The sequence below is a fragment of the Salmo salar genome, chromosome 25, assembly GCF_965601325.2.
Source record: "Salmo salar chromosome 25, fSalSal1, whole genome shotgun sequence".
Taxonomy (NCBI): domain Eukaryota; kingdom Metazoa; phylum Chordata; class Actinopteri; order Salmoniformes; family Salmonidae; genus Salmo; species Salmo salar.
This window is the reverse complement of record NC_138315.1, coordinates 19,715,535-19,736,220: the sequence shown is the minus strand read 5'-3', so window position 1 is coordinate 19,736,220 and position 20,686 is coordinate 19,715,535. Positions and strand designations below refer to the sequence as shown.

The window sequence follows — 20,686 nt, the reverse complement described above, 5'->3', positions numbered from 1 at the left end:
CCTTCTCATTCATGTATAGATTGTTTGTGTGTTTTCTCAGATTTCTCTTTGGAAACAACAATAATATTATCCGTAATTAACTTACAAGTATAGTCCAAACTACATGTTCGTTCTGGCATGGTGAGGGGTTTCTGAAGTAAAACTATTAAAAAAATACCCAAATGTCAATGCAAAGCAGAAGAAAAGAGGAGACCAACTCTTAATGCCCCTAAAAGATGAATTATCCCTAAGAAGCTGACACAGTGTCTATGGAAACCTCCATCAAAAGAACTGTCATCAAAAGGGAACGGGTTGATAGGACAGAGAGACAGCTGAGCTGAGGGATAGTTATGGTTCACCCAGAGTGTGTCATCATGTGACCAGACCTCCCACAGCGTGTGAACAGAGGAGAGGAGAGCGTGAAAGCCTTCAGCAAAGTCACAGCTCTGATAACAAGGATGGCGTGACAGGCAGAAAGAGCAGGATGTCACTCACAGTAGATGTCTCTCTTCACTAACTAAATGACAAATCCTATATTGTAACTTATTTCACAGGAAAGAAACATGATCCAGAGAGTTCAACACTGTCTGGATCATGTGTGTCTACCGGAATTGACTGGGCTTCCATGGGCCTAAATGTTCTTAACCCCTAGAACTCAATGTCCGCACCCCTGGGTAAATCCAATTAGCATTAAAAAAAATCTCCATAAAAATCCGTCAATTTAAGCTAGAGATATCTGGGTTTTTGGGGATTTGATGCAACTCAATCCACCACATCTGCCGATGTCACACTTCACAATGGTGTTCTCCGTTTTGGGACTCGTCTGACGTCGACACAGCCGATCTGCCAACTTTTGTCTGTAGCGTCCGAACAGTTTGGGCTACACACTAATATGACCCCTCTGTGGAAGGGTGAGACTCTCACGAACACTTACATTTGCTCTAGGATGCCAATGGGCCTCACAAAACTCGTCTGAAGGTCCCCAGGTACCAGTTGAAAACATTTATGGAAGTATATAGTTGTTGTCGGAAATTTACATACACTTAGGTTGGAGTCATTAAAACTCATTTTTCAACCACTCCACAAATGTCTTGTTAACAAACTATAGTTTTGGCAAGTCGGTTAGGACATCTACTTTGTGAATGACACAAGTAATTTTTCCAACAATTGTTTACAGACAGATTATTTCACTTATAATTCACTGTATCACAACTCCAGTGGGTCAGAAGTTTACATACACCAAGTTGACTGTGCCTTTAAACAGCTTGAAAAATTCCAGAAAATGATGTCATGACATCATTTGAGTCAATTGGAGGTGTACCTGTGGCCTACTTTCAAACTCAGTGCCTCTTTGTTTGACATCATGAGAAAGTCAAAATAAATCAGCCAAGACCTCCAAATTGTAGACCTCCACAAGTCTGGTTCATCCATAGGAGCAATTTCCAAATGCAATGAAGGTACCACGTTCATCTGTACAAACAATAGTGCGCAAGTATAAACACCATGGGACCACGCAGCCGTCATACCGCTCAGGAAGGAGACGCGTTCTGTCTCCTAGAGATGAACGTACTTTGGTGCGAAAAGTGCAAATCAATCTCAGAACAACAGCAAAGGACCTTGTGAAGATGCTGAAGGAAACAGGTACAAAAGTATCTATATCTACAGTAAAACGAGTCCTATATCAACATAACCTGAAAGGCTGCTCAGCAAGGAAGAAGCCACTGCTCCAAAACCGCCATAAAAAAGCCAGACTATGTTTTGCAACTGCACATGGGGACAAAGATTGTACTTTTTGGAGAAATGTCCTCTGGTCTGATTAAACAAAAATAGAACTGTTTGGCCATAATGACCATCGTTATGTTTGGAGGAAAAAGGGGGAGGCTTGCAAGCCGAAGAACACCATCCCAACCGTGAAGCACGGAGGTGGCAGCATGTTGTGGGGTTGCTTTGCTGCAGGAGAGACTGGTGCACTTCACAAAATAGATGGCATCATGAGGTAGGAAAATTATGTGGATATATTGAAGCACCATCTCAAGACATCAGTCAGGAAGTTAAAGCTTGGTCACAAATTGGTCTTCCAAATGGACAATGACCCTAAGCATACTTGCAAAGTTGTGGCAAAATGGCTTAAGGACAACAAAGTCAAGGTATTGGAGTGGCCATCACAAAGCCCTGACCTCAATCCTATAGACAATTTGTGGGCAGAACTGAAAAAGCATGTGTGAGCAAGGAGGCCTACAAATCTGACCCAGTTACACCAGCTCTGTCAGGAGGAATGGGCCAAAATTCACCCAACTTATTGTGGGAAGCTTGTGGAAGGCTACCCGACACGTTTGACCCAAGTTAAAACAATTTAAAGGCAATGCTACCAAATACTAATTGAGTGTATGTAAACTTCTGACCCACTGGGAATGTGATGAAAGAAATTAAAGCTGAAATAAATAATTCTCTCTACTATTATTCTGACATTTCACATTCTTAAAATAAAGTGGTGAGCCTAATTGACCTAAGACAGGGAATTTTTACTAGGATTAAATGTCAGGAATTGTGAAGAACTGAGCTTAAATGTATTTGGCTAAGGTGTATGTAAACTTCCGACTTCAGCTGTATATGGAGACTGTTTTAGTGCCAACAATACATGTAAATATTTGTATATAATAACAAATGTTTCCTGATCTGTCTTATATCTCTCAGATATAGGACAGACACTTCAGAACAAACTTCTTTTAGATTTTTGTGGGGAGCTATCTGTTCCATGTAGTGAATCTGTTATTCAATGCGTTTGTATGGACTAATAGCAGTAAGGCCAAATACACACTACCGTTCAAAAGGAGTCACTTAGAAATGTCCTTGTTTTTGAAAGGAAAGCATTTTTTTTGTCCATTTAAAATAACATCAAATTAATCAGAAATAAAGTGTAGACATTGTTATTGTTGTAAATGACTATTGTAGCTTGAAATGGCAAATCTTTGATGGAATATCTACATAGGTGTACAGAGGCCCATTATCAGCAACCATCACTCCTGTGTTCCAATGGCACGTTGTGTTAGCTAATCCAAGTTTATCATTTTAAAAGGCTAATTGATCATTAGAAAACCCTTTTGCAATTATGTTAGCACAGCTGGAAACTGTTGTTCTGATTAAAGAAGCAATAAAACTGGCCTTCTTTAGACTAGTTGAGTATCTGGAGCATCAGCATTTGTGGGTTCAATTACAGGCTCAAAATGGCCAGAAACAAAGAACTTTCTTCTGAAACTCATCGTCTATTCTTGTTCTGAGAAATGAAGTCTATTCCATACGAGAAATTGCTAAGAAACTGAAGATCTCGTACAATGCTGTGTACTACTCCCTTCACAGAACAGCGCAAACTGGCTCTAGCCAGAATAGAAAGAGGAGTGGGCGGCCCCGGTGCACATATGAGCAAGTTCCATTAAATAGTACCCCCAAAACACCAGTCTCAACATCAACAGTGAAGAGGTGACTCCGGATGCTGGCCATTTAGGCAGAGTTGCAAAGAAAAAGCCATATCTCAGACTGGCCAATAAAAAGAAAAGATTAAGATGGGCAATAGAACACAGACACTGGACAGAGGAACTCTGCCTAGAAGGCCAGCATCCTGGAGTCAACTCTTCACAGGTTTTTCATTCAAATGCAGAAAATTTCTCTACACTCCATGACAAAAGGTGTAGAAGCTGTAATATGTAACTTTTTGGGTGACCCAACCAAATTTACATAGAAATGTGAGTTACAGATCAAGAGGGGGGCACTAAAACTTTAGGCAAGGTGGGGGGGCTTCCCAACCAAATTTCATTTATTGCCCCTAAAATCTTGCACAGGGCTAGTAGTTCTCGTAAGCCTAAATAGGATAATTCAGTTTGAATATGTGTACTTCCCATAAGTCAATAAATGCTGCATTGAGGCATCAATGATGGGCTTATACATTTATAAGCATCAAATCTAACCTTTACTACATTTGCATGACTACCGTACATTTAAACATGGGAAATTGACAGTTCTGAAATGAACTATTTTGTCGTTGTTTTAGAATAAATCTCAGAGTAACTTAGAATGAACAGATTTAGATAACAAATTATGAGTAGGTAAAAAGTAAAGAAAAGGAAGGAGAAGCCTAAAGGGTGACACACGACACATGACATTCGGGAGCCTTCAACAGCATGGATTGGAGAAAGGGTAACAGCATCCTGGTTATCATCTGTGCTTCTCAGAACATTACACACAAACTTATCTCATATCGTTCACCGTCTCTCCCCCAAACTATTTTGGTTGCTTATAAGAACATATGATCCAAACACTGCTACCTAGAAAACTTCTGAAAATGAAGCTTTTCAATAATCAGGATTCTACAACCCTGCCTGCATTCTCCACCATGGGATTCCAGTTCAAACTGAGAATTTAAGTACAACTCTTTTGTGTCATTTCAGTGGAATTCCCCAGAGAGTTCATGAACAAAGTCCAAGATAAGTTTTCTCAGATTCTGTGGCATCAAGTCACTAACATTAGTCAGTTGTTAGTTCTGACTGATAATTCCCAGTTAACTCCAGGTGAATACATCCAGTTCATGTACGTTCATTGACTACTTGGTGTTATGCTTCATTTAACTTGTAAAAAGGCAGGGTACAACCACAGATAACGTACATAACATACCACAGCATAGTTGCTGCCGCTACCTAAACACCATCTCTCATTCAGTTGGCAATGGCTGTGGAGATCGATAGTCTTCTAATAGTGCACAAAGCCCTTCATAGTTATCCAAAGATCATATGCTCATTATAATGTCCTTCAACATTGTCCTTCAATCCAAGATTCAAACCACAGCCCATGCAGTCACATAACAGCACAGGTCTTGGCTTTGGTCTTCTGGAAGTCTGACACCACCGTGGGCAGGTCTGGTCTGCTGTGCGAGATCCTCTTGGTGCTCCTGGAGGACTTGTTGCATTTGACGTTCTTGTTGCTCTTGTTGACGCAGGCCAGCGTGGCCACGTGGAAGATGTCTCTGACGCTGTTCTCAGACTGCAGGGATGAACACTCGATGTAGGGAGCACTGATCTGCTTGGCCATGTTGGAGCCCTGAGATGGAGAGAGAGAGAGAGAATAACACAAAGATATCAGTCTCGAGAGCTGTCTAGTATGAATTGTTCCCAGCACTTTTAACACATGATTATGTTTAAGCTCATGATTTTAAATTACATTTAGAAAGACATGACACCCACCTGATCATAGGACACTGGTGTATGTCCACTGTTAGATTTGGTAAAGAGGTCAGTGCGGAGGTCTGACTTACATCCCACCAGCAGCATCTTGGTGTTGGGACAGAATTCCTGAATCTCCCCTTTCCACTATATGGGTGAAAGAAAAGGGAGAGATCAACATTAGTCTAGAATTGGAACCCTATGAAAGGGGATTAAAGAGAGAAAAAGCCTGGTGATTATGCTCTCTCCAGAGGAAGGATCACTCCCCCTCTCACTGGACCACACTCCTCTCAGCTGGCACAATACTGAGCCTTAGTGACATCCCAGGTCAAAGGGCACTGAGGCACACAATGGCCATGTCTTGGAGACCACATGTGAACAAGGCCTGTTAGACTACTTCTGAGCCTCACGTGAGTTTGTTTTCACAATCCTCCCCCCGCTCTCATTGGTGCTGCCCTAGTATTAGACCCCTCTCTCATTGATACAGCCTTAGTTTTCAGCAGAATAGGGATTTTCAAAGGCCACTTCCCCCAGAAACACAAATGGAGGCCTTTTCAGAAAGGGTCATGGGTCAAGGGGACTGAGCGAAAATGCCATTGGGACAGGCCACTGTTCCCCAGTTCAAGGGGAGCAGAGGCAGCTTATATAGCTTCACGGATAAGAGTAGGCTATATCACCACAAAACACTCACCTTCTTCAGTACACTGTCCAGGGTGTCTGGTCTACTGATGTCAAAGCAGATGAGGACTGCATCAGCGTCAGGGTAGGAGAGAGGCCGCACATTGTCATAGTATGCAGAGCCTGCAAAAAACATCACCATGTTGTTAGTCAAGTGAAAGTGGATCTATGTGGTAACTGAGTCACAGTACTTCCTCAAATCCCTGCAACTTACTGTAAGTTAACAAACATTTCCCATTCCACAGATGCATTGACTCAAACAATGACAAGGTTATTTGCAGAGCAGGGTCAGATTGCAGTGGTTTCCATTCCAAACAGGATATTGAAAGTTATTTTATAATTTTTTCAGTAAAGGATATATTTTCACAAACTTGTGACGTACTTAGTGTACACTAAACATCTTAAACATAGCTCTATGGCAGTGATCATTTTGTCACTCTTTGTTTTAGATTTAGTCTAGTCTTAGTCATTTTTACAAAAATATCATTAAGTCTTAGACCCAATTTTGTCATTTGAATAATGATTTTGTCTAGTTATTGTGAAAATGACGAAAACAGTGGGCCATTTCAGTCAACTAAATGTTCATTTCATTTTAGTCACATCACATTTGTATTGCCTCATTAACCTATAGTAAACATATATCACTGACTTCCATGTGTACAGACATAGCCTTGTCTTACCAACATAGTTTTCTGCATAACATCACATTCTCTTCCCAACAGCAGAAATATGACAAACATATATAAAAAATAATAAATTCCTAATTCCATGTAAATTCCAAATTCAGCCTAGATAGATATTGCACATTACATACAAAACAAACCGACACACACAAGCAGAGAGAGAGAGAGAGAGAGAGAGCGAGAGAGAGAGAGAGAGAGAGAGAGAAAGAGAAGCGTAGCACAATCCGCAAATTATTGGCAAAGTAGTATGGGCTGAATTGAACCTCCATCACTCAGTCACGTCATTGCCATTGTTATCAACGTTCCACAGACGCCGCAGCCACATTAATGTCCAAAAGTAGAACGGGGGCTAATGACTTTGACTGTTCACCTAGTGATGTAGTCGAGTCACTACACCTCATGTCCGAATTGAGTCCACTGTGCTCGAGTCCTAGTCCGAGTCACCAATAGTCGAGTCACGAGTCACGAGTCCCTATGGCTGAAGTCCGAGTCCCAGTGCTCGAGTCCTGGTCCAAGTGCTTAAGTCTGAGTCACTGGGTCCACTTTAACTCAAAATAAAGTTAGATATAGCATAACGGCAAGACGAATTGAGTCAATAAATTGTTTTCCATCCCTTTTCCTTTCTTTCCAAATGTTTGCATATGTTTGCATATAGGTAGTTGTAATGTTACCAGGGCAAAGTTCAGTTGAAGTTCAGTTGAAAAACGTTATCGGACGTTGCAGAACAAATCCATGACTAGAGCTGACGTTATTCCTTATTCAACATGTCAGAGAGGAATGTTTGCCTCAGGATCTTATCAAGGTATCTCTGTGTATTGAAATTGCCATCAATAAAAATGCAATTGTGTTCGTTGTCCGTAGATAAATGCCTGCCCATACCATAACCCCACTGCCACCATGGGGCACTCTGTTCAAAACGTTGACATCAGCAAACCGCTCGGCACACACAATGCCATACACGCCGTCTGCCATCTGCTCACTGAAGTCGGCTACGACGCCGAACTGCAGTCACTCTGGTGAGGACGACGAGCACGCAGATGAGCTTCCCTGAGACAGTTTCTGACAGTTTGTGCAGAAATTCTCCATTTGTGCAAACCCAGTTTCATCGGATCCCGCAGGTGAAGAACCCAAATGTGGAGGTCCTGGGCTGGCATGGTTACACGTAGTCTGCGGTTGAGGCCAGTTGGACGTACTGCCAAATTTTCTAAAACTACGTTGGAGGCGGCTTATGGTAGAGAAATTAACATTCAATTCTCTGGAAAGAGCTCTGGTGGACATTCCTGCAGTCAGCATTCCAATTGCACTCTCCCTCAAAGCTTGAGACATCTGTGGCATTCTGTTGTGTGACAAAACAGCACATTTTAGAGTGGCCTTTTATTTTCCTCAACACAAGGTGCCTGTGAAATGTTCATGCTGTTTAATCAGTTTCTTGATATGCCACACCTGTCAAGTGGATGGATTATCTTGGCAAGGGAGAAATACTCACTAACACGGATGTAAACAAATTTGTGCACAACGTTTGCCAGAAATAAGCTTTTTGTGAGCATGAAACATTTCTGGGATCTTTTATTTCACCTCATGAAACATGGGACTAACACTTTACATGTTGCGTTTATATTTTTGTTTAGCATACATAACCTGTTTCTATCTGAACGTTCCAAAATGTTTCGTCCTGCTGAACAAGGTGTGGCCTAAACTAATGGTTAATGGTCTGGTCCGCAAGTAGCCTAGTTTTAGAACGGCCCTCAATATGTAAAATATGGCCCGTCTATGCACGATATAAAGAAAAAAACGCGGCGCCGTTATTATGGGTCATGTCTTTTGAACGGTAGCCAAAGGGCTAGATTCAAGATGTTTTCTCTGTAGAAAAGAGGGAGACTTGGCTACAGTGGCTGCAGAACCTGTATATGAAATGCAGTGGGAGAAGTGGGAGGGTTGAGCGAGACTACAAATTCCAAGTCAGACTACTTTTCTATAGCCAACTCAACAGAGAGAAAAACACAGCTAGACTGTTGTTTTTCTATTAAACTCAATGCTGCTATTGTTATTAATTTTGAAAAGCAGCTTGTGTCAAAAGGTAGCTAACTAGAAGGCTGGAGTTGCCTGCGCAATGTGTATAGTCGGAGGCGGAGACGGAGGGGACCCTGTCTGCACACATTCGTCACCTGCTCCCCCGCAGGTCACCAGCTGACGTAGGCTGTGTTTGTCCTTCCCACTGCTGAACAGAACTGCGCTGTGCATCTGTGCTGCTAATATTAATTGTGCTTAACACGGAAAAACTCTCAATCTCTCCAAAAACTCTTGTCCAGTCCACTTAGTAGTCCAATTTTAGTCACAGAGATAATTTGTCTGAAATTAAAAATTATTTTTGCTCAGTTATAGTTTTTTCTGGGTATATTTAGTCAGCTATAGTCTCGTTAATTGGCACCGAAAAACAGGTTTTTGACTAATATTTTAGTCACTGTTTTTGTTGACGAAATTAACACTGTCCTACGGCGACCTCAAGGTTTTCTTTGGTAGTATTGGGTGTACTATGGAATACAGAGAAGCCTTGGGGCCATTATGTGGTGGACTGGGTCACGTTGCATCCAGGTAAAGAAACCAAACCAACACCAATGTCAGGAAACTCCCCTCTCCCCGTTGTACCTCTGTGAGAAATGGTGGGGATTTTCTAGTTTCCCAAGGTACAGTGGTCTACAGTGGGAGGGGTCTTCCCTCACCCACGTTAAATACTGTTTAAATACTGTCTTTAATCCCTACTGTCTAGGGAGGAAACCGTCATATCTCACACATACTTCAAACAGTGCATGTGCTATCCAGAATCCTTGGGATGTCCCTACCCCATTGAGGTTGAAATGTAAAATGGTTAAGGTAGGGGTTAAGGTTAGAGTTTAGGGTAGGGACGTTCCAAGGATTCCGGACATCATAGACCTTTCAAATAGTCTCCATTGTAGGAAACAGTTCCTCATTCTGAAGAGATATTTGTGTCATTCTCTATAAGCTCCATGCCAAAGGGCTTTTACTTTAGAATACAAAGCAGTGTAGAATAACCTAGGTTCCTGAATTGTGCCATTGAATTCTAAAGAATGTAGGGGCAATTATGCTATTTCACATCATGACAAGAAATCATAACAATCCCTCAAAACCAGATCCATTACTTCTGAAGCTGGCTTTACAACGAACGCCCCCACCCAAACCAGAAATATGTTTTGATTCACAAATGGAATCCAGATGATCTCAATGTGGACCAGTACAAGGAGTAAAACACCAATGACACCATCACCATCTGTCTTTTTTAATTTGAACTTTTCATTTACCTAAACACAATTAAACCCAGTTTGAATTCTCAGGAGTAAACTTCTATACAAGTGGGCCCATTAGGATATTTGAGTAGAATGCCTACGCTGTGGTCTGACACGGACTACCACTTCCCTGAATGTTTTTCACAAACAAATCCACACTAGCAGATGTAAACAATTATGAAATATTTTCAGGTATTGCGAAGCAGATCCTGTAGGTTAAACAAACAGCCACAAGACCCCTATTTTCATAGCCTAAACTGAAAGTCTTACAAACGGCTCGACCAGGATGCGTGAGAGATGTGGAATGTCTAACTTCTGGTATGAATGGTTTTCTATGGAAACATTAAAATAGTGTTGTAGGATTGAGCTGATGAAAATGGGGGATTTACAGTTTCACAGTAACCTACACAGACTGTTAGAAATGGGCATTTCAGAGCTGGAGGAAAGTATACAAAGAGATACTGTTGTATCTGTCACTGTGAGACAAATAATGAACAGTGTAACAAAGGCAATCAACGTAACGAAGACATCTCTCGTCATTCAACATATGGCTTGTCTATCAGTGAGGTAGGTTAGGGGGGATATACTTTAGTACCTATCTAATAGAACATTGCCTTCGGAAAGTATTCAGACCCCTTGACTTTTTCCACATTTTGTTAAGTTACAGCCTTATTCCAAAATGGATTTTAAAAAATCCTCAGCAATCTATACACAACACCCCATAATGACAAACCGAAAACAGAAATTCCTTATTTACATAAGTATTCAGACCCTTTGCTATGAGACTCGAAATTGAGCTCAGGTGCATCCTGTTTCCATTGATCATCCTTGAGATGTTTCTACATCTTGATTGGAGTCCACCTGGGGTAAATTCAATTGATTGGACATGATTTGGAAAGGCACACACCTGTCTACATAAGGTCCCACGGTTGACAGCGCATTGTCAGAGTAAAAACCAAGCCATGAGGTTGAAGGAATTGTCTGCAGAGCTCCGAGACAGGATTGTGTCGAGGCACAGATCTGGGGAAGATTACCAAAAAATGTCTGCAGTATTGAAGGTTCCCAAGAACATAGTGGCCTCCATCATTCTTAAATGGAAGAAGTTTGGAACCTCCAGGACTCTTCCTAGAACTGGCCGCCCGGCCAAACTGAGCAATCGAGGGAGAAGGGCCTCGGTCAGGGAGGTGACCAAGAACCCGATGGTCACTCTGACAAAGCTCCAGAGTTCCTCTGTGGAGATGGAAGAACCTTCCAGAAGGATAACCATCTCTGATGCACTCCAACAATCAGGTTTTTATAGTACAGTGGCCGGACGGAAGCCACTCCTCAGTAAAAGGCACATGACAGCCCGTTTAGAGTTTGCCAAAAGGCACCCAAAGGACTCTCAGCCCATGAGAAACAAGATTCTCTGGTATAATGAAACCAAGATGGCCTGAATGCCAAGCATCACATCTGGAAGAAACCTGGCACCATCCCTACGGTGAAACATGGCAGTGGCAGCATCATGCTGTGGGGATGTTTTTCAGCGGCAGGGACTGGGAGACTGGTCAGGATTGAGGGAAAGATGAACAGAGCTAAGTACAGAGAGATCCTTGATGAGTACCTCCTGAGTACCTGCTCAGAGTACTCAGGACCTCAGACTGGGGTGAAGGTTCACCTTCAAACAGTACAAAGACCCTAAGCACACAGCCAAGACAACGCAGGAGTGGCTCCTGGACAAGTCTCTGAAGGTCCTTGAGTGGCCCAGTCAAAGCCCGAACCCGATCAAACATCTCTGGAGAGACCTGAAAATAGCTGTGCAGCGACGCTTCCCATCCAACCTGACAGAGTTTGAGAGGATCTGCAGAGAATGGGAGAAACTCCCCAAATACAGGGGTGCCAAGCTTGTAGCGTCATACAAGACTCGAGGCAGTGATCGCTGCCAAAGGTGCTTCAACAAATTACTAAGTAAAGGGTTTGAATACTTATGTAAAAATGTAAATGTGATATTTCAGTTATTTGTTTTTAATACATTTGCAAAAATGTATGAAAAGGGTCAATGCTATTTGTTTAACTATTTAATCAACTATTTAGCAGTCTTATGGCCTTTTGGTTCCAGACTTGGTGCAACGGTAGCACTTGTCGTGCGATTGCAGATTGAACAATCTATAACTTGAGTGGCTGGAGTCTTGGACCATTTTTAGGGCCTTTCTCTGACACCACCTGGTATATAGGTCCTGGATGGCAGGGAGCTCGGCCCCAGTGATGTACTAGGCCAAACACATTACCCTCTGTAGCACCTTGTGGACGGATGCCATGCAGTTCCCATACCAAGCGGTGATGCAGCCAGTCAAGATGATCTCAATGGGGCAGCTGTCTAACTTTTTGAGGATCTGAAGGCCCATGCCAAATCTTTTCAGCCTCCTGAAGGGGAAGAGGCATTGTCGTGCCCTATTCATGACTGTGTTGGTGTGTGTGGACCATGATAGATCCTTAGTGATGTAGACACCGAGGAACTTGAAGCTCTTGACCCGCTCCACTGCAGCCCCATCAATGTGAATGAGGACGTGCTCGGCCCTCCGTTTCCTGTCATCCACGATCAGCTCCTTTGTCTTTCTGACGTTGAAGGGGAGGTTGTTGCTCTGGCACCACAATGCAAGGTCTCTGACCTCCTCCCTATAGGCTGTCTCATCGTCGTTGGTGATCAGGCCTACCACCGTCATGTCGTCAGCAAACTTAATGAGGCTGCTGCTTGCATGTAGATTGAGTCGCTATAGTCAATTACTGGAAGTGTTGCTTGAACAATATTCCTTTTCAAAAGTGAGACAGGATTTATTTCTATATGAGAAACCAATCTTTACCTGCAACTTTCTAGTCAGTTTATCAATGTGTGTTTTCAAACTTCTTCGAGATCGGTGTCCCTTCAACTGGACGGTTCAGCTAACGTAGGCTAATGCGACATAGACATATCTGATATTGGCAGAAAGCTTAAATTCTTGTTAATCTAACTGCACTGTCCAATTTACAGTAGCTATAACAGTGAAATAATGCCATGCTATTGTTTGAGGAGAGTGCACAATTTTGAACATGAAAAGTTATTAATAATTGAATTAGGCACATTTGGGCAGTCTTGATACTACATTTTGAACAGAAATATAATGGTTCATTGAATCAGTCTAAAACTTTGCACATACACTGATGCCATCTAGTGGGCAAAATCTAAATTGCACCTGAGCTGGAATAATGCATTATGGCCTTTCTCTTGCATTCCAAAGATGATGGTACAAAAACAATGCAAAAGAACATTTGGTTTTTTCTTTCTATTATCTTTTACCAGATCTATTGTGTTATATTCTCCTACATTCCTTTCACATTTCCACAAACTTCAAAGTGTTTCTTTTCAAACGGTACCAAGAATATGCATATCCTTGCTTCGGGACCTGAGCTACATGCAGTTAGATTTGGGTATGTCATTTTAGGTGAAAATAGAAAAAAAGAGGGTAATCCTTAAGAGGACAAAGGACAGTTTATCATCAATCCAAATACCTAGATACTTATAATTGGGGACTAGCTCAATTTGGGCTCCTCTCAAGGTACAGATACACAGGTCTTGGTTTTATCACCATTTAGCACTAATTTAAGATTGCTGAGCAATTATTGAATTGAATCAAAGCCAAGCTGAAGATCGCGAATGACCTGTAACACTGAGGGGGCACAGGAATAAATAACTGTGTCATCCGCATAGAGATGTAAGCCCCAGTTATTATTATTCAGGGACAGACCAAAATTATTATTGTAAATAGTGAACAGTAAAGGGCCTAGTATTGAGCCTTGTGGGACTCCTTTAGTTATGTTAAGAAAATTTGACTGAACTCCATCAGCAGATATACATTGACTTCTGTCGTGCAGATAATATACTTTTTTTCTTATAAGCGTCCAGATTAGTGTCCCACTCCTTGAAAGCGGCAGCTCTAGCCTTTAGCTCAGTGCGTATGTTGCCTGTAATCCATGGCTTCTGTTTGGGGTATGTATGTACGGTCACTGTGGGGACGACATCATCGATGCACTTATTAATTATGCCGGTGACTGATGTGGTAAACTCCTCAATGCCATCGGATAAATCCTGAAACATATTCCAGTCTGTGCTAGAGAAACAGTCCTGTAGCTTAGCATCCGCTTCATCGGACCACTTCCATATTGAGTGCATCACTGGTACTTCTTGTTTGAGTTTTTGTTTGTAAACAAGAATTAGGAGGATATAGTTATGGTTAGATTTGCCAAATGGAGGGCAAGGGAGAGCTTTGTATGCGTTTCTGTATGTGGAGTAAAGGTGATCTACAGTTTTGTCTCCTGTAGTTGCACAGGTGACATGCTGGCAAAAATGAGGTAAAACTGATTTAAGTTTCCCTGCATTAAAATCACTGGCCACTAGGAGCGCCGCCTCTAGATGAAAATGTTCTTGTTTGCTTATGGCCATATATAGCTTGTTGAGTGCAGTCTTAGTTCCAGCATCGGTTTGTGGTGGTAAATAGACAGCTAGGAAAAATATAGAAGAAAACTCTCTTGGTAAATTGTATGGTCTACAGCTTATTATGAGGTATTCTAACTCAGGCGAGCAGAACCTTAAGACTTCCTTAATAGTAGAGATTGTGTACCAGGTGTTGTTAACAAAGACACACATCTCGCCCTTGAGTTTACCCAATGCTGCCGTTTGATCCTGCCATTGCATAGAAAAACCAGCTAGATATATATTATCCATGTCCTTGTTTAGCCACGATGCTGAGAAACTGGATATTACAGTTCTTTAGGTCCTGTTGATAGGATAGTCTCGAACGGAGCTCGTCCAGTTTGTTCTCAAGTGTTTGTACGTCCGCCAATAGAACATAGGGTAGAGGCGGATTGTTTATTCGCCAACGTAGTTTTGTCAAGGTGCCCGCACGTTGGCCTCTCTTACGCCGTCTTTTCCTTTTCCGAGTCTCTGGGATTAGGGCCTGGTCTGGGGTGAGCAGTATGTCCTGCCCCGGCGACTCATCGAAGTAGAAATCTTCATCCAAATCGAGGTTAGTTATCCCTGTTCTGATGTCTTTTCGGTCATAGGCAACATTATGTACAAAAAAAGTTAAGATCAGTGCATAAAAACACAAAATAGCCAGGAGCCTGTAAAAAGTCAGCTATCCATTGCAGCGCCATATACAGTACTTGTGGTACTCCAATTTCCACATGAGACTCATTTGTGATAACAATAAACAACACTATCATATAGCTCAAAATGTGCCACGCTATCCACAAGGTTATCAAAACAATTCCACCAAATCAACATTATCACATCATCATGTTGTGACTAGAGAGGGGGCTGCCGGTTCAGTGGAAGTCCTTAGAGGTGTGTCGGCCCTGGTGTATGTGGTGAGGTCTGGTTTGTGTGTGTGTAATGCATCCTTCCCTGGTGTATCCAAGGTGGTCCCCAACAGGAACAATAGATGAGTGTGTCAGTCAGCCCTGGTGTGTGTGGTGAGCTCAGCTTTTCTTGAAGCTGTGGTGTAATCACTGAGTCGTGTCCTGGACAAACCCAAGGGATGCGCCACAATCAGCTGGAAGTCACAGAGCAGATGAGAGGCAGCCCAGAACAGTCTCTCACTCTCCTCAATATTACCCCTTTTACACCACACTGCACAGAGGCAGCCCAAAGCACTCCCTCATCCCACCGCTACCCCCTCTCTAGACCCCCTCTTCACCCTTCGACCCCTCTCCACCCTACAGAGGCAGCCCAAAGCACTCCCTCATCCCACCGCTACCCCCTCTCTAGACCCCCTCTTCACCCTTCGACCCCTCTCCACCCTACAGAGGCAGCCCAAAGCACTCCCTCATCCCACCGCTACTCCCTCTCTAGACCCCCCTCTTCACCCTTCGACCCCTCTCCACCCTACAGAGGCAGCCCAAAGCACTCCCTCATCCCACCGCTACCCCCTCTCTAGACCCCCCTCTTCACCCTTCGACCCCTCTCTACCCTACAGAGGCAGCCCAAAGCACTCCCTCATCCCACCGCTACCCCCTCTCTAGACCCCCCTCTTCACCCTTCGACCCCTCTCTACCCTACAGAGGCAGCCCAAAGCACTCCCTCATCCCACCGCTACCCCCTCTCTAGACCCCCCTCTTCACCCTTCGACCCCTCTCTACCCTACAGAGGCAGCCCAAAGCACTCCCTCATCCCACCGCTACCCCCTCTCTAGACCCCCCTCTTCACCCTTCGACCCCTCTCCACCCTACAGAGGCAGCCAAAAGCACTCCCTCATCCCACCGCTACCCTCTCTCTAGACCCCCCTCTTCACCCTACAGAGGCAGCCCAAAGCACTACCTCACCCTTTTCTAACCACTCTCCACCCCACTGGAGCCACACAATCACCCAGCCAGACTGGAGGGCTTTGAGGCTGTAGTATAGAAGGTAATTACCTCCAGACCTGGGGCTGGAAGGAGATCCCACAGGGACCTCTATATGGGATTCCTGTTGTGTGTCAGGCTGTGAGGGGGAGCGGCTTTATTAAACAAGTAATGCAAGCTCTCGGAATGAAAATCTGTGCATGTTGGCCAGGGGAAAATAAGCGTCTTGTTTTGTTACGCCCTTTAGCGTCAGCTTTTCTCCTAATAGACAGCTGAAAGAATATATCACAATTTTCCCCCTGTAGAGGCATACAAAACAAGGTTTGCCATTACCTCAGAGTGCAGATGACAAAAATAATGTCAGAAAGTAGCCTAATAGATGGTGATTTCCCAAGACTGACGTGCATTTCTATACAGAGTCAACACAGTGTCTGAGTTCCCACATTATCAGTCTTACATGTTCAAGGGTGTGAGGGTGGGTGGTTTCAGATGTAGGCTACAGAATGCTGGTGGTGTCCACAAGGTTTCCATAACTGTTATCTGACTCCCTATCTAACCCTCTCTCTCACATTCCAGAGAGGCAGCATCGGACTGTTCCCCTCAGAGTGGCTGGCAGTTACTGTAAAGCATATAATGTGGCCAATACTGCATATCAGGATTTCATGCTTGTCTTCTGATGTCGAAAACTCTCGATTTTTCATGGTATTTAGTAGCTACAGCAGGAATGACAGTGACGCACGTTCTCAGAACGCGAATAATGCGCAAAGGGTCCTTACCTGAAGTGTCCCACAGACGGAGTTCAACTCTCTGCGTATCGATTTCAAAACTGGCCGTGTAGTTCTCAAACACCGTGGGAATGTAGCCCTACAAATGAAACACAAAATCCATTATCAACATCAATGCAGTTTAGACATATAAAAAAGTTGCGAGCTGATTGATAACGCGCAATTATCATGCCAATAAATAGAAAAATATGTCACGTAAACTCACCTCTGGAAAGGAATCTTTTGCAAACACATTTAGTAGAGCGGTTTTCCCACATTCACTATCCCCAACGACCACTATTTTACATTTTATGCTTGGATTTAAATCCATTTTGGAACGGTGTGTGATATGGCTCGCCTTCTTTCCATAAAATATAAATTATCCTAAAGAAGAATGAGGTCGGGATCAATAGAAAATCCGAAGGTTGTATGATTCCCAAAATGTACGAGCGGACTGCATCAGTCAGCTGCGCAGAAGAATCTATTCTGAAATGAGAACGTGTCGACGGCACAGTAATTTAAAAAATTGTCAAAATAGAAAACCTTTAAATAATTAACATGAAACCTTAGGAGAGTGAAATACTGTGACATCCAAGGGTCGTAGCCAGTCCTGTATACGAGAGCTCCAGACCAGTTATGAGATGCAACGGTCCACAGACAGGGTAAGTTTGAAGGAGTTTGAGGAGAGTCATTCCTATTTCAAGTCAAGGAGGGCGTTGCGCAAGTAAACTATTTAGCCCATTATGCATCAGACCAAGTCTCTCATGTATTTCAGATGAGAAGCTAACGCAGCTGCAGTGGAGGGAAAAGTACGCAATTGTCATACTTGAGTAAAAGTAAAGATACCTTAATAGAAAATGACGATATATACTAAAGTATCAAATGTAATTGCTAAAATATACTTAAGTATCAAAAGTAAAAGTATAAATGATTTAAAATTCCTTATATTAAGCAAACCAGACGGAACCATTTTCGTGTTTTTTATTTAAGGATAGCCAGGGGTACACTCCAACACTCAGACATAATTTACAAACGAAGCATTTGTGTTTAGTGAGTCTGCCAGATCAGAGGCAGTAGAGATGACCAGGGATGTTCTCTTAATACAGTTGGTGTGAATTGGAGCATTTTCCTGTCATGCTAAGCTAAAGATGTAATGGGTACTTTTGGGTGTCAGGGAATATGTATGGAGTAAAAAGTACATTATTGTCTTTAGGAATGTAGTGAAGTAAAAGTAAAAGTTGTCAAAAGTATAAATAGTAAAGTGAAGTACAGATACCCCAAAAACGACTTAGTAGTAATTGAAAGTATTTTTACTTAAGTACTTTACACCATTTATGAGAATTAATATTAAAAGACCTATTGTAATTGCAATGTACAAAAATAATATAATTTTGGGATCCTTTGGAACTTATAATGTTTTCCTGTTCGTTTTATTTGTGTTCATTGGACTTTGAATGAGCTGTCTGGATTAGCCTCAATACTTTTATTTCTTTGCTTTTTATGTTTATAACCACTTTATAGGGGTTGAAGGGTTGCACTTTCTTTCACTGACTGTAGTACTGAAGCCACTGTGATGTTTGTCTGCAATGCATATCAATAACCTTGAGAGTGATGAATACAGCTGAAGTTGTGCATGCCTGCTGAGAGAGGAGCGCTGAAGCAAACACAACAGGAGACTCAGCCGACCCATCTTAATCCCGACCTGAAAGGAATTATAATCAGCGCTGGGGTATCTGTGGTAGCAGGTATTAAAGATGATATCTCTCCTTGAAGAAGTGCAACATGTAGGGCAAGTACAGTAGAGTACACTGTGTACAGTAGCTACATAATGCTATGTTATGAGTCCTTTATGATAATACCGTATCTCGAAATAACAAATATCACTTAATAACATTATTCTGGTGTGGTGATGGAGTGTTGCTGTATTAGCAAATGTATTAGCGAAGGGCCCGATGGTGTAATAGTTTCTTTCTATGGTGGTCTTCACTGTAAAGAAACATGGTCTTGCATAGTAATGGAGTGACTTCAAGCACAGTCAGCTAGATAAGAGTGAGTTAAACTGTTTCTTTCTCTGAGGAAAGCTATGACTCAAGCTTCTTTCACACTCTGATTGCTTTTCTGTCAGGCTACATAGTAGGCCTTGCCAAAAATCAGAACTTTTTGATTACAGATTCTTGCAGTTTCTTCCTCCCCGAGAGCCTCCATTGTGGTCGGAACACATTCTGTGGAACACACAGGGATTCTGACACAGAATAGTCTTTGTTGTCATCTGTAACCTAGCTAGAAGGTGGCCGTTTGAGACAGCATCTCGGGGTAAATGTAGCCTACCAAGATAGAGGACACCATTTTAGTTTACGGAAACAATGGCTAACTCTCTCGCTCTAATAACACAGATTCCGTGCCGTTTTAATGAGTCAAGCATTTACATGTTGTTAGTGTGTGTGTGTGTGTGTGTGTGTGTGTGTGTGTGTGTGTGTGTGTGTGTGTGTGTGTGTGTGTGTGTGTGTGTGTGTGTGTGTGAAAATCTGTAGGGGTTTTGTGTGAGAGTGTAGTGTGTGTGTCAGCGTGTATATATAGTCTTGTGCATAGAATCAGTGCAAGATCGGGTAACCATTAATGAACTATTTAGCAGTCTTACGGCTATTTAGCAGTCTTACGGCTATTTAGCAGTCTTATGGCTTGGGGGTAGACACTGTCTCTGAGACTGTTGGTCTGATAGCCGATGCTCCGGGACCGTTTGCCAGACGGTAGCAGAGTGAACAGTCTATGGATTGGGTGGCTGGAGTCTTTGACAACATGACTGTAGTGTAGTATTTACTGTTTTTGCGGATATTATTGTTGTATACTATAGTATTTACTGTAGTGTTTTGCTGACATTACTGTAGTATTTACTGTAGTGTTTTTGTTTTATCTTTGACATGGGGGGCATAGTGGGGGCTTTCTCCTTGAGGAAACCTACTGGACAAATACAAAAATAGCACATTTTCCATAACCTGTAGGAAGGTAGGACCAGACTCTGAATGGATACTGAAAGATCCTATAGTAAGCACTACATGATCAAGGGATACTACAGTGTATAATATAGTATACTACAGAATGCTATAGTAAGCAATACACGATCGAGAAATACCACATTGTAGAGTTTAGTATTCTACTCATAGAAACAAAAGTTATACTATACAAGTACTATACAAAATTATACTATACAAGTACTACACATGATCTAGGGCTACTAGAGTGTGTATTATAATATTCTATAGTATACTACAGTTTACTGCAGAATTCTATAGTAACTGTAAAAACATGATGTGGGCTATGGTACAATTTTTCTTTAAAGTTGCTAAACCAGTGGATTCTGTGTTTTAATAAGGGATGCAGTGTGTTTTGTGTCTTTTTGAATATCTGTGTGACTTTGCAAAGTTTCATAAAGGTTTTGTTCCCAGCTGGAGTGAGTTATTCCCAACACCTTTCTGTTTTCCATTTTCAATTGAAAGTGTGACAATGGGAGAGGCTGCTCACTCACAGATAAATGTTTTATTTTTAAAATTTAACTAGGCAAGACAGTTAAGAACACATTCCTATTTACAATGATAGCCTACACCGGCCAAACCCAGACAGCGCTGGGCCAGTTGTGCGCCACCCAATCACGGCCAGTTGTGAAACAGCCTGGAATCAAACCAGGGTGTCTGTAATGACACCTCTAGCACTGAGATGCA

General features: G+C 42.4%; 1 protein-coding gene and 1 non-coding gene across 2 annotated transcripts; both read right to left on the bottom strand.

The window, feature by feature from the left end:
• Positions 1-4,557: 4,557 nt before the first annotated feature.
• LOC106586317 (rho-related GTP-binding protein RhoE) lies at positions 4,558-17,625 on the bottom strand. Its single transcript, XM_014173486.3, has 5 exons — positions 17,197-17,625; positions 16,983-17,070; positions 5,881-5,990; positions 5,211-5,336; positions 4,558-5,067 (listed from the first exon to the last, which is right to left on the bottom strand). Exons 1-5 carry the CDS (start codon positions 17,299-17,301, stop codon positions 4,825-4,827), a joined length of 672 nt encoding a protein of 223 aa, XP_014028961.1. The 5' UTR covers positions 17,302-17,625; the 3' UTR covers positions 4,558-4,824.
• Positions 17,626-19,902: 2,277 nt separating this feature from the next.
• On the bottom strand, positions 19,903-19,955 carry LOC123730661 (U7 small nuclear RNA). The gene has a single exon (XR_006762096.1). It is a non-coding gene; the product is annotated as a U7 small nuclear RNA (small nuclear RNA).
• Between the last annotated feature and the right edge of the window lie 731 nt (positions 19,956-20,686).